Raw genomic sequence first — 12,368 nt, forward strand, 5'->3', positions numbered from 1 at the left:
CTGAGATTGTCTCACATCCTTTCTCTTTTATTTCTTCAGCTGGCATCCATGCAAGCATAGATTGAGAGGATTGGAATAGAAGCAGTGAAACATAACAGCATGATGTTTTTTAACTTTTACAGATTTACCCTTCTACATGTTGCCTATGCTCTAAAAAATTTATGCCACACTGATAGATTTTCACATTATTCTTTGCCAAAATGTTGGCAAAGAAAAGCAGTGTTACTCCATTATGGCCAGAGTCAGTGTATCAAATTTAGGAATCCTCTGTGAAGAGATGTGAGTTGTTTGTGACCAGTTTGGAAAGTGGATAATTAAAATTTTTATTTTTATAACTATCCAGTGCAAGGACTAGGAGTAGCTTAGTGGTAGACTACTTAGCATGCACCAAGCCCTGGTTTTAACACGCAGCACGCAAAACAAACATTTATACGAAATTAGACATGTCAGGAAACCTTTTTTGTTGCATTTTATCTGAGTGGATGGGCTCTGAGGCTGTGTTTTAAGATGTGAACTTCTTGTGGCTTCTCGAGCTGCTGTTTCCTTCTTTTTGTCCTTCCTCCTCCTCCTGTCAGCACCCATCTGTTGAGTGACTCAAAATTAATGGAACAGAGTATATCTCTTGAGTCTTATGAGTAATTTATCTGTAAACAGGAAAGCTGATTATAGTTTTAATACTTCTTTTCAAATATTTCTTTCCATTTCGTTATTGTTCATGGATACAGTGATACTTCGGTTTATGAACTCAATTTGTTTTATGGATTTGGGGAAGATAGTCAAGTTTGTCACCCAGTGCAGAGTTTGCAGATGGAAGCGGATTTTGCTGAGTGCTTTTGTGAACTGAGTTATTCACAAACAGAAGTGTGTGTGAACTGAGGTGTTATGGTCCTCTGGTTCTTCTTACCAAAATGAAAAGCATAAATAGCACATTTTGGGATATTTTCAGCCTTCAATGAAAAGCAGCAACATAAAGAGAAATTAAAAATAGAAACTGATCATGTTAATAAGTCTTTAAAAAATTGTAATATTATAATACATTCCTCTCTATTTTAGCCTCTGTGTTCTATGCCAGAGAGCACTGAGATAATGAAAAGACAGAAGTACTACAGCAGTGACAGCAGTTATGATAGTAGCAGCAGTTCTTCCGAATCTGAGGAAGATGAGAAAGAAGAATATCAAAATAAGAAAAGAGAAAAGCAAGTTACATATAACTTTAAGCACTCCAGCCACTGCAAATTAATTCAACAATCCAGTAAGTGGGCTTCTTCTAACTTACTTGATATATGAAGAATTATGGAACTTAAGCCATTGAACTCAATAAAAGATCCTGCGGGAAAATGAACCTTTGTCTTGTGTGAGAAGACCTGCATTTGACCCTGCCCCCTTCCCTGCCTAGACCTGCTCACATCCCGCAATCCCTTTCAGGTTCTGCAAATAGAACAGGTTGAATTAAGGAGCCACCTTTTTGTATTCTGTATTTCATAGCTTTTATTAAATTCTAGATTTCTGCATGAGTTTTATAACTGTGGTGTACGGCTGATTGTTCCTTTTTTTAAGCCAATATTGTCTGTGTCATTCCATCCATCACCCACTTTGACACTACCATCTGCTTTTAAAAATGTGTGTGTCTCCCTAGGCATTTGACACGAATATATCTGTGTGCCACAGTTGTGAAATAGTTTTGTTCCCTCCCATTTTCATTACGGGCAAGCGCTTAAGTGAAGGCAGTTGATGCACAGGAAGTATTGAGAGCAGCCCACCTGCTCCTCCATCTCCTCCTTCCTCTCTTTCCGTCTTTATTTCTTTTCACTTCCTCTCTCTTGTCTTTCTCCGCTTTCATTTCTTGCTCAATCCCAAATGTTAATTATTGTTCTTGTGATTCTTCTTTCACCCCCATATGTCCTAATGTAATATTGTTTTCCAAGACCCACTTTGTTTTATCAGTAGGTTTTCTGATCAGTAAGACTCAACTTGGAAAACCTTTGTGATGCTGCCTCAACCCAGCACTTTTATTAACTCAGGTCCCTGATATCTCTTACTGTTCTACTAAAGGGACCAGTTTAGTAATGCAGTAAACACAATCGTGAGCCTTGTGGATCTCCAGCAAAGGTTATTGTGTAAGCAATACGTTATTGTATTTCAAAACTGGTCTTCCATGCCTATGGCAGAATACATGAGGAATGCAGAACTAATAAATTAAGATTTTAGAGGGGTGATTTTTTCCTTTGCTTCTAAATTATTTCATAAAGATACATGCTATCACTGCTCTTGTTTTTGAGAGTTTGTGTGTTTGAAAGGGAAATGATTTATTATGTTCTATTTATTTTATTTATTTAGTCAAGAAGTGCTTACTGAGCACCTACCTGTTCAAGGATTTGTAAACTATTTTATTTCCTCTTTTAATGGATCCCTTAAGTACTTTCAGTGTGTCTGTTTTAAGCATGGCTCTATTTGTGTTTTGGAAGTTGACATTTACTCCCTGAATTTTGCCCTTTTTAAACCTGACATATCTATCTCCAATAGCATGAAGTGTACAGGATAAAGAAGCAGTAGAGAAAAAAGAACACTACAGAAAGCAATCACTAGGCTTCTTTTAGCTCTGAATTGGTTCTTTGTTTTCTGATCAATATAGTTAATACATTGATATCAGACATTAATGCATTGAAATATTTTAATAAATTTTAAACATGAAGTTTCATTTTAAAGTTAGTCTACTTCAATTACATCATTTTCCTTATTTCTTCTATCTTCTTTTATACTCATTAGGAATTATAGTAAGTGTTTCACCTTGTCCTATATTTTTGCTTTAATCTTATACTAAGGAATTCATAGCCACAAATTATTCTTGAGTTTTATCACTGGAGTCATCCTGATGACCAAGGACCAAATCCAGATTATATGTAGCACTTCCTTTTGTAGCTTAGTTAACATGGGAAATTCAGATTTTAAAGAGATATTTGGTTTGATATGACAGTCATATAAAAACCTATATAAAATTCTTTTCTGATTTACTTTGTGGCTAGAAATTATCATTTTTGTTGTTAATCAATGGAAATATTATTGATATGTTCAGCTACTTTAGTTATTCTATCTGAATTTTCAATCTATGCAGGTGAAAAAATGGGAATCTGGGATGATTCAGTAGAAAGGATATGTTCTTTCCCTTCTTTGATCAGGTTGTATACATTACAGCCATCACTTTAGGCCCTCAAAGAGAGCCAGGACTGCAGGGTAGTGAGTAGCATATGATGCAGGTGTTTGCTTAGTAGCAGGTTGACTTACATGTCATCCTAAACATGTGCAGCCCTTTGCAGAAACAAACAAAAAGGTGCATGGTCAGTGGTATATTCCTCACACAGCCCATTCCTATAAGCAGTGTCTCTTCTAAAAGTGGTGTGATTATCAGGTTCTCAAGGAAGTTAATAGTATGCAACAGAATTTTTAGTCTTCTGTAACTTGAATGAATATGCTTTCTATGCTCTTCTGAACCAAAAATGAGGAGTAGCACACCTATCATCCATCTAGTAATTCCTAAATGTGTGATTTATTTCCACTACCTTCATACACGTTTAATTTTTTAATAGCTAATGAGAACTGTTTGAATATTCAATTCTCATGTATTTCATTAAACTATTTAACTAATGAAGATTTATATGTTCCCCAAGCAGAGAGACTCTAGAACTGAGGATATGTAGAACATATGAACAACAACAACAACAAAATTGGCAGTATTGCATGATAATCTGTTTTTCTCTGTCAGGATTCACGATTTATTGGTAACAGTTGGTTCTTTCTCTTAATGTACTCATGATGCTTTGGGGAAGGCATCCTCTTGTTTTCCCTACATATTTGTTCTGATAACATTCCTGTAGATTCCTATTTTTGTCTTTTGAAAAATCTTTTATTAGAATGAAATCTGTGTGTGTGTGTGTGTGTGTATCTGTGTGTGTCTGTGTGTCTGCGTCTGCATCTACCTGTGTTTCGGTGATGGAATTTTTTCTATTCACTTTTGTAAATAAGAAGAATGTTTAGTATACTCTTACAATAAGCAATCATATATTTAGACTCCATTAGGACAATTTTTATTTTTCCTCTTCTTTTCTTCCCTCCCTCTCTTCCTCCCTTTGTTCCTTTTTGTGGTTCCTAAAGTCTGTAACCTAACTATTTGCCCTAGACTCTCTCTGTTCTCCTTTTTTGTACTTTACATGAATCTATCTGTGCAGTAGTCAGTCTGTAATTTAAAAACAGCTTCTAATACATAACCCGTGTACACACAAGGACAGTGGATGGCATCATGGAATTAGGTAAGGATTTAGACCTGTGCTTGGCCAGTATATCCCTGTGTGACTTTAGGAAAAGTTCTTTTTTTACCCCAAATCCTGGGCAATGGTAATTTCTCTTTTAGAGTATTTCTGTGAGGACTAAGAAAAGAAGAGTAAGTACATGGCACAATGCCCAGCTTAGAGAGGTTGCCCGTAAATGTTAACTTTCCTTTTCTTCTGTTTTTTTTTTTTTTTTTTTTTGTTATGTTTTGAGAATATAACTTTAGAGTGCTGTTTATAGTTACTATTCCCACAGTAGCCATTATTTTTACAACATAGGGGTTCTGAGCAGGTTCACTGTTTACATTGAAGCACTGACTCTAAACCTTCTCATGAAGATGACTATATTTGACATTTATTACCAACTTTGTCACTGCCTGGTTTAATCTTTAGTTTTTATAGATCCAACACTGGGGGAAATTCTAACAAGACTACTGTACTATCCCTCTTCTCCGTCACTGATAGATTCCATGAGGCGTTCGGTCAGCTGCCCTCGGTCCATTTCTGCTCACTCACCTTTCAGTGGGGACACGCGCCCCTTTTCTGCTCAACAAATGATATCGGTACCACGGCCAACTTCAGCATCTCGGTCACATTCCTTAAACCGGGCTTCCTCCTACACAAAGCAGCTGCTTCACAGCAATGATGCTGGCTCTTCCAGCTCTCAGGTGGTAAGTCATCTAGCTTGCTCTTTTAGGATTTCAGAAAACATTATACTCACAATCTTGTTGGCAAAGGTGATCAGCTAAGAGAACAGATTGAACCTCAGATCCTTTTAATAATTCAACTCACAACCTTCTGAAGTTTGGATTATTCACCTATGGTATGTTACAATTTGGTGTGGTTCCTAAGATGCAGACTTCACTATATCACAGAACTCTGCGAATAACACTAGAATAACATTATTTTACTTTCTATCTGCTACCGTAGTGGGAAAAAACAGTTGAAAATCATCAGAGTAAATGTATAGTTTTAGGAGTTTTATACAGTCTATCCATATATTTGTTGTATGGAAAATTTTACTTAATGGGACTATTGATTAATAGGTTAAAATAGATGAATTATCCTTAGAGAACTTAAGTATACTGCTGCTTATAATGTTTTTTGTACTTTAAATGAACATATTCCCTCTTGAGCATGAATTCCATAAATTTAGAATTGAAGAAGCCAGTGATTTTATTTTGTAGCCAAGTAGCTTCACATAGACCTGGGACTTATTTAATTTGTTTATTGAATATTGGTATTTCCAAAGGACAGAATCAGGAAAGATTACTGAATGAATTTCACTTGAAAACCACTGCTTTTATTTTATAAATCAAGAACAATTTCCTAAGGCGTATATGACAAGCAAAACTGACTAGGAAGCCCTTTTTAAATATTCCTGGTTTTATTTTGTTATTTTAAGCAAATGAAACAACCATTTAGAAGCGAGTAATGCCCATAGGATTTATATCCATTTAGTGCTAAGAATTCATAAATGTAAACTAATTATTTTCTTCTTTTTTAATATTATTATCTTTTTCAATTAAAACTGCATCATTTTTACCTAGAAATATCTTTCAGATTATACTGGCACAATGAAATAAGACCCCCTCCAAATATCTGTATTCTTTCAAATTTAAGAGTGAGTCTTTCCGGCAACTGAAAACCAAAGAACAAGAAGATGCACTAACAAGTCAGACCTTATTTGTTCTCAAGGACATGAAGATCCGGTTTCCAGGAAAATCAGATGCAGAATCAGAACTTTTGATAGAGGACGTGAGTGTTTGATGTACATAAAATGCCAGAAGTGTTGCTTATTCTTAAAATGTGAAAATGTATTTCCTGATGGCCTTATCTCAATAATACAGCATTCTTATTTGGTATTCTTTTCAACTACCAAGAGCTTTATAAAATATAAGGGTTTATTTTAATTACTATGATTCATGAACAGTGAGATCTCATTTGTAATTAGTAATGTAGAATGCCTTTCAGTATAAGTGCTATTTTAATAAGACTGTTTCAGTAAGTGACAATAATTAGTGTTAAATATTGGTCTTAATGTTAAGGAAAAGATTAAGTTAAACCTGCCTCTATACAAAAAAGCATGGAATGAGATGTAATGAAAACATTAGGTCTCTGTCATAAAATGTCAAGAAAATTTCATTGTGACACCTTGAATGTCACATTTTTTATCAAATTTTGAAATGATATATGCTGAATTGTGTTTTTCTACTTATATACACATCTGCACCACCCAGTGGAACACACTAAAACAGCAAGTCTGGACTTCTAATTCATAAAGAAGTCCAAAGATATTAAAATATTTTTGGTGCTAGAGAATTTCTTTACTCAAGGACCCACTTTTTTCATCCAAACATCCTTTTCAAATACTCAGAAAATTCTTTAATAATAGAATGTTATTCCTGGGTTCCTTATATTTTTTTTCTAGAGGAGAAGGCACCATCTAGTGGTCAACTATAGGATAAAAACCACAGATGTACACTTTCTGATTTTTTAACGTTATTGTAGATCTGCGTAAGGCCAATGTAATGCAAACAAGGAAAAAACTTTCTTGGTTTAAACAATCAGTGAAAATTAATAGTTTGTATTCAAGACATATTATAATTAAGTACCCAAATATTATGCGTCGCGCCCCCCCCACACATATGCATGCACACATATGTGAAAATGCTGACTTGTTTGAAGGTGAGCCAACTGTTACATCCAAGGAAAAGGAAAAACAACATGGGTTATAAAACACTGTGCTATATGTGTTTTATTCATGTATATATTTTATTTGACAAAGTTCTTGTTTAAGGGCAATAACTCTATACCAGACACTTACGACTATAGCTTTTAAGTATATTATATTTTGCCACTTTGAATCAGGTAGAAGAAAATTATGGATCCAGACAGTAGAACTAGGATGGTATTCGTGGTTTCTGTGGTTGTTCTATAGAGAACATGTGTGGGGGTTCCACCATGGCCGACTGGAGACAGCACCACTCAAGAAACACTTGAGGACCCTCACCTGGGCAGCGGGTGCACAGGTGCTAGGATGCAGGCTGCAGGAAGGAAAATTGAAGGAGGAGGAAAAGCGAAGAAGTTCAGAAACAAGGGTGGAGAGAATGAGAAGCAGGATTGCCCGCTGGCTCCCAGCACTGGCTCCCAGCACTGGCTCCAGCCCAGGTCTGGGGAACACACCATGCTAGGAAATGTACAGCTCTCTGCCGTGAGTGCTCAACCTTTCTGCCGCCACCCAGTGTCCATCAGGCCTCCCTCTTCTCCTCCAGGACTCGCTCAGTGAGTGAGATGTTTGCCTAGGAGCGCCTCACTGAGCCACAGCACCATAGAGACAGCAAGCTGGAGACCACTCATAGGATAGTAGTGGGGTGGGGCTGGGAGCGCCAGGGACAGAGAAGGGCAAAGGACGTGGTCCCGGCCAGGGACTGGAACCAGGCACCGTCAGATTCTGAGCCAGTGAGAGATGCCGGGGCTTGCAGAGCCTGGAACCAGTGACAAGTAGGGGTAAGGAGAGACTTGGAGCAGCACCAGCACAGCTCTTCTCCCCTGGTCTCCAAATGCCTGTGAAGCCTCAGGATAGAGAGAGACCCTGGGAGATGCTAAAGAGCTGTGACACATGATCACTGCAGCAGGAGAAAATACTCTGTAGCTCAGTGTCCATAGAAGCTCTTTTCTACTGGATCCTAGAAGCCCCAAAAGTTGTGGGTCAGACAGAAAATCAGCAAGCAGGAATAGTGGAGGTATCTGCCAGTAAAGAGGACTGAGGGAAGCCCCAGCACTCCAAGAGTGCTATCTCTGTCCTGCCCCCTGGATCAACTGAAATTGCGGATGGAGTGAGGGTTGGCAGAGCAGCTGTTAACTGCAAGTGCTGGAGTCAGAGTAAATGGGCAGAGAGGATAGCAGAGCCCACACGAGGAGCACGAGCCAAGGACCCTAGTCTGAAGGTGCACAGCAAGGGGTGAGCACTCTGCCAGCATTCTGGGAACTCCAGAGGCTCCTGAGCATGGAGGCCCTAAGGACAATAGCTCAGAGGAGCTGCCATTATCCACTGAAATAATCTCATTCATCCTGTCAGATCACAGTGGAATGAAACAGGAAATCAGCAGTAGAGGAAACCCACAGAAGCTGTACGGACACATGGAGATTAGGTGATACACTCTTCAGTGACCAGTGAGTCACACAAGAAATCAGGGAAAAAATTTAAAGATTCCTAGATAAAATAACAGTGGAAATCCAATATATCAGAATCTGTGGGGCACAATGAAAGAAGTTCTAAGAGAGAAATGTATAGCTCTGAGTACCTATATTGGAAAAACAGTGATGCTAAAAAAATAATGATACCTTTCAAGGTCCTAGAAAAACAACACCAGTACAAACCTAAAACTAGCAGAAGGAAAGAAATGATCAAGATCGAGGAGAAATTTATGAAATTGAGACTAAAAAGTACAAATGAAACACAGAATTAGTTATTTGAAAGGATATACAAATTGATACACTTTTAGCCAAACTTAGTAACAGAGTGATATGCCCCACTCTTCTAATATAAAATTAGAAATGAAGAAGGCAGAATTACAAGACTTGAAATCCAGAAGATTATTAGAAACTATTTTGAAAACATATCTCAATAAATTGGAGACTCTAAAAGAAATGGATAATTTCCTAGTTACATGAATTATGCAAAGTGAACCAAAAAGATACAAAAATTCTGAGCAGACAGTAATAATTAAATTGGTGTAGTAATAAAAACACAGTTAACAAAGAAAAGCACAGGACCTCAGGGATATAGCACTAAATTTTACCAGACCATTAGAAAAGAACTAATGCTGATACTCCTTACAATTTTCCATGTTATTGAAAGGAAAGGAGTGCTTCCAGACACATTCCCTGTACCATGTTACCAAAACTGCATAGAGACCCAACCAAAAAAGAAAACTACAGGTCAAAATCCTTGATGAACATGGATGCAACAAAGATACTTTCAAACAGAATTCAACAACTCATTAAATTAATAAGATCATGCACTGTGATCAAATCAACTTCATCCTAGGGATGCAAGAATGGTTCATTGTACATAAATCAATAAAAGTAATGCACCACATAAGTAGAAAGAAGGATAAAAATCCCTTAGATCAGTAGGTGCAGAAGAAGCCTTTGAGAAAATACAACATCCCATTAATTTAAAAATTGTGATGAAAGTAGATATACAAAGACCATATCTCAAACTAATAAGTTGTGTGTAACCCACAAACATACTGAATGAGAGAAAGCAAAGCATTTTCTTTAAAAACCAAGAATGAGACAAGAGTGTCTACCTTTACCACTCCAGGTGAATATAGTACTGGAAACTTTAGTGAGATCAGGCAAGAGAAAGAAATAAAGGGGCTATGAATAATAAAGGAAGAATTCAAATTACCACTATTTGCAGTTTCTGTGATTCTTTATATAAAAGACCCAAAAAACTCCACCAGAAGACTTTAAATCTGATAAGCAAATTAGCAAAGTGGCAGGATACAAAATCTACATGCAAAAATCAATAGTGTTCCTGTACCCCAGTGATGAATGCACTGAGAAAGAAATAGAGAAAACAGTTCCATTCACAGTAGCTTTAAAAAAATTAAATACTTAAGAATCAGACTAACGAGGTGAAAGCTTTTTATGCTGAAAATTACAGAACTCTGTAAAAAGAAATTGAAAAGACATTAGAAAATGGAAAGATATCCCTTGTTCTGGGTTGGCAGAATTAATTTGTTAAAATGGCTGTCTTATAAAAAATCTCTAGATGCACTGTAATCCATATTAAAAGAACAATAACATTTTTTACAGAATGAGAAAAAAGAATCCTGAAATGAATATGAGACCCCCCAAAAACTCAGAAGAACCAGAGTAATCCTGAGCATAGAGAACATAGTGAGAGGCATCACCATACCAGATTTCAGGTTATACTGCAAAGCTGTAGCTAGAAAAACGTGGTACTGGTACAAAACATGTAGGCTGACATAGAACAGAAGACTCAGAAACAACTCGTGCATTTACTAATTTCTGACAAAGGAGCCACAAACATATACTGGAAAGAGGATAGTCTCTCTAACAAATAGTTCAGGGAAAACTGTGTATCCATATGCAGAAGATTAAAATTAGATCTCCATCTCTTATCCTTTACTAAAATCAAATCAAAATGAACCAAAGACTTGATATAAAAAGAGGAACTCTGCAACCACTGGAATATAACTTAGGGAAACACTTGAACCCAAACTTGAACATAACTCCAGTTGCATAGGAAAATGAGGAAATAATAAGAATTAACAAATGTGATTATATAAAATTTAAAAGCATCTGTATAGCAAAGCAAAGCAGTCAACAGAACTAAAAGAGCTTTAAAAAATTACCCATAGAATGGGAAAAAATTTGCCAGTTATTCTTCTGGCAGAAGAATAGTATCCAGAATACTTATACAGAATTCAAAAGAATGAATTGCCCTGAAATGAATGACTCAATAAAAGACAGGCAAATGAACTGAATAGACATGTGTGGAAAGAAGATGTACAAATGGCCACTATGCACATGAAAGAAAATTCACTGCCTTTAGCCACCAAGGAAATACAAATCATAACAACTCTTAAATTCCATCTTACCCATTGAGCATGGTTGTCAAGAACACAAAAACAATAAATGCTGATGAAAATGTGGGGAAAAAAGAACCATGCTACACTGTTGGGAAATAAGATCCAAAAGGTACAATAGATACTGTGAAAGGGAAAGAAACTGCTCAAAAGGAGATGGGGGGAAAGGAGAAAAGAAGGAAGGGTCACACACACACACACACACACACACACACACACGCACACCCAAGATAGCTAAGATATAATTCTGCTACTAATTTCTGTTAATTCGTTGAAAGGTACAGTTAGTGCTTATATTGTTTTAATCAATTTAACATGCCTCTATCTGGTAATCTGAGCAACTATTTTGAAGATAATAATATGTAATATAATAACCATTGTTAATTTCCTATCTTGTTTTGAAATTTTGTATCATTTTTATTGTTTTTTTCTTTCTCTTTTCTCTTTAAAATGAAAAAAAAGGAAAGAAGTATGAGGGTTCCTCAAAAAACTAAAACTAAAGATTTCATTTGACCTAACTATTCCTTTCCTGTGTATATTCCTCCCAAATTAAAGATGTTATACTACAGTGTGACATGCATGTCCATGTTGTGAACATAGATAAAAAGAACATACATAGGTTTATATAAGTATGAAGTGAAATTAATAACATCAGCTATTAGATTATTTTATATATGTGCCCTGTATGCTGAATTGTTTTCTGTTGTATATATTACTACAAATATACACTCAAAAGTTCTGTAGATTTACATGAAAGGGAGTTGAATCCTTATTAAATATAGGTTGCTTCTTATGTGTTGTTCAATATTAAATCACTGTTGGTGATGTGGCTAATATAGGCTTGGGAATAAAGATAGAAACGTCTATGTCTTGGGTATCCTCACAGAACATGTGTGCCCAGAGACTCTGACATTCATTCATTAGCGATTATGCTTTTGGTACATGAAGAAGAAAAAGTTTTGGATTTAGAAGCTATTCAGATAGCTTCTTTGCCTTATGTTAGAAGTCTTTGCAAATGCCTTTATGTGAAAGTTCGCATTCTTTATTACAAATATTGTTATAGTGCTTTCACTGTACACATTAATTACTAAAATGGTTTTAAGCCATTCATTTACTTTCCATTTATTACTTTTGATGACCATTCTAGATTAAATTTCTTAATGTTTCTCCCTCCCAACAGATCATTGATAACTGGAAGCATCATAAAACAAAAGTGGCTTCATATTGGCTCATAAAATTGGACTCTCTAAAACAACGGAAAGTAAGTAATGCTTAAAAACAGTTTTCCCCTCTCAGGTTATACACTAAGATTGGAAAGCCAAATTCATAGTCAAACATGCACATTTGTTTACTCATTTCTTGTATAAGCATTTATTGAACACGTACTATTTTAGGCATTGTTACAGATTCTGAGGGTAGA

The 12,368-nt window shown here is 36.1% G+C and overlaps 1 protein-coding gene across 2 annotated transcripts in view; it reads left to right on the forward strand.

Annotated features, from left to right (window-relative positions):
* The window catches only part of Ttll7 (tubulin tyrosine ligase-like family member 7), a gene marked incomplete at its 5' end in the record, with an annotated part of 137,696 nt that overhangs the window by 89,374 nt on the left and 35,954 nt on the right, over nt 1-12,368 (forward strand). For both annotated transcript variants that reach the window (XM_013514540.1, XM_005385172.2), the window contains 4 exon segments: nt 1,054-1,252; nt 4,788-4,993; nt 5,946-6,080; nt 12,129-12,209. In XM_013514540.1, the coding sequence (XP_013369994.1) occupies nt 1,054-1,252; nt 4,788-4,993; nt 5,946-6,080; nt 12,129-12,209 (621 nt within the window).

The sequence above is a fragment of the Chinchilla lanigera genome, unplaced genomic scaffold, assembly GCF_000276665.1.
Source record: "Chinchilla lanigera isolate Chin_1 unplaced genomic scaffold, ChiLan1.0 scaffold00022, whole genome shotgun sequence".
NCBI lineage: Eukaryota > Metazoa > Chordata > Mammalia > Rodentia > Chinchillidae > Chinchilla > Chinchilla lanigera.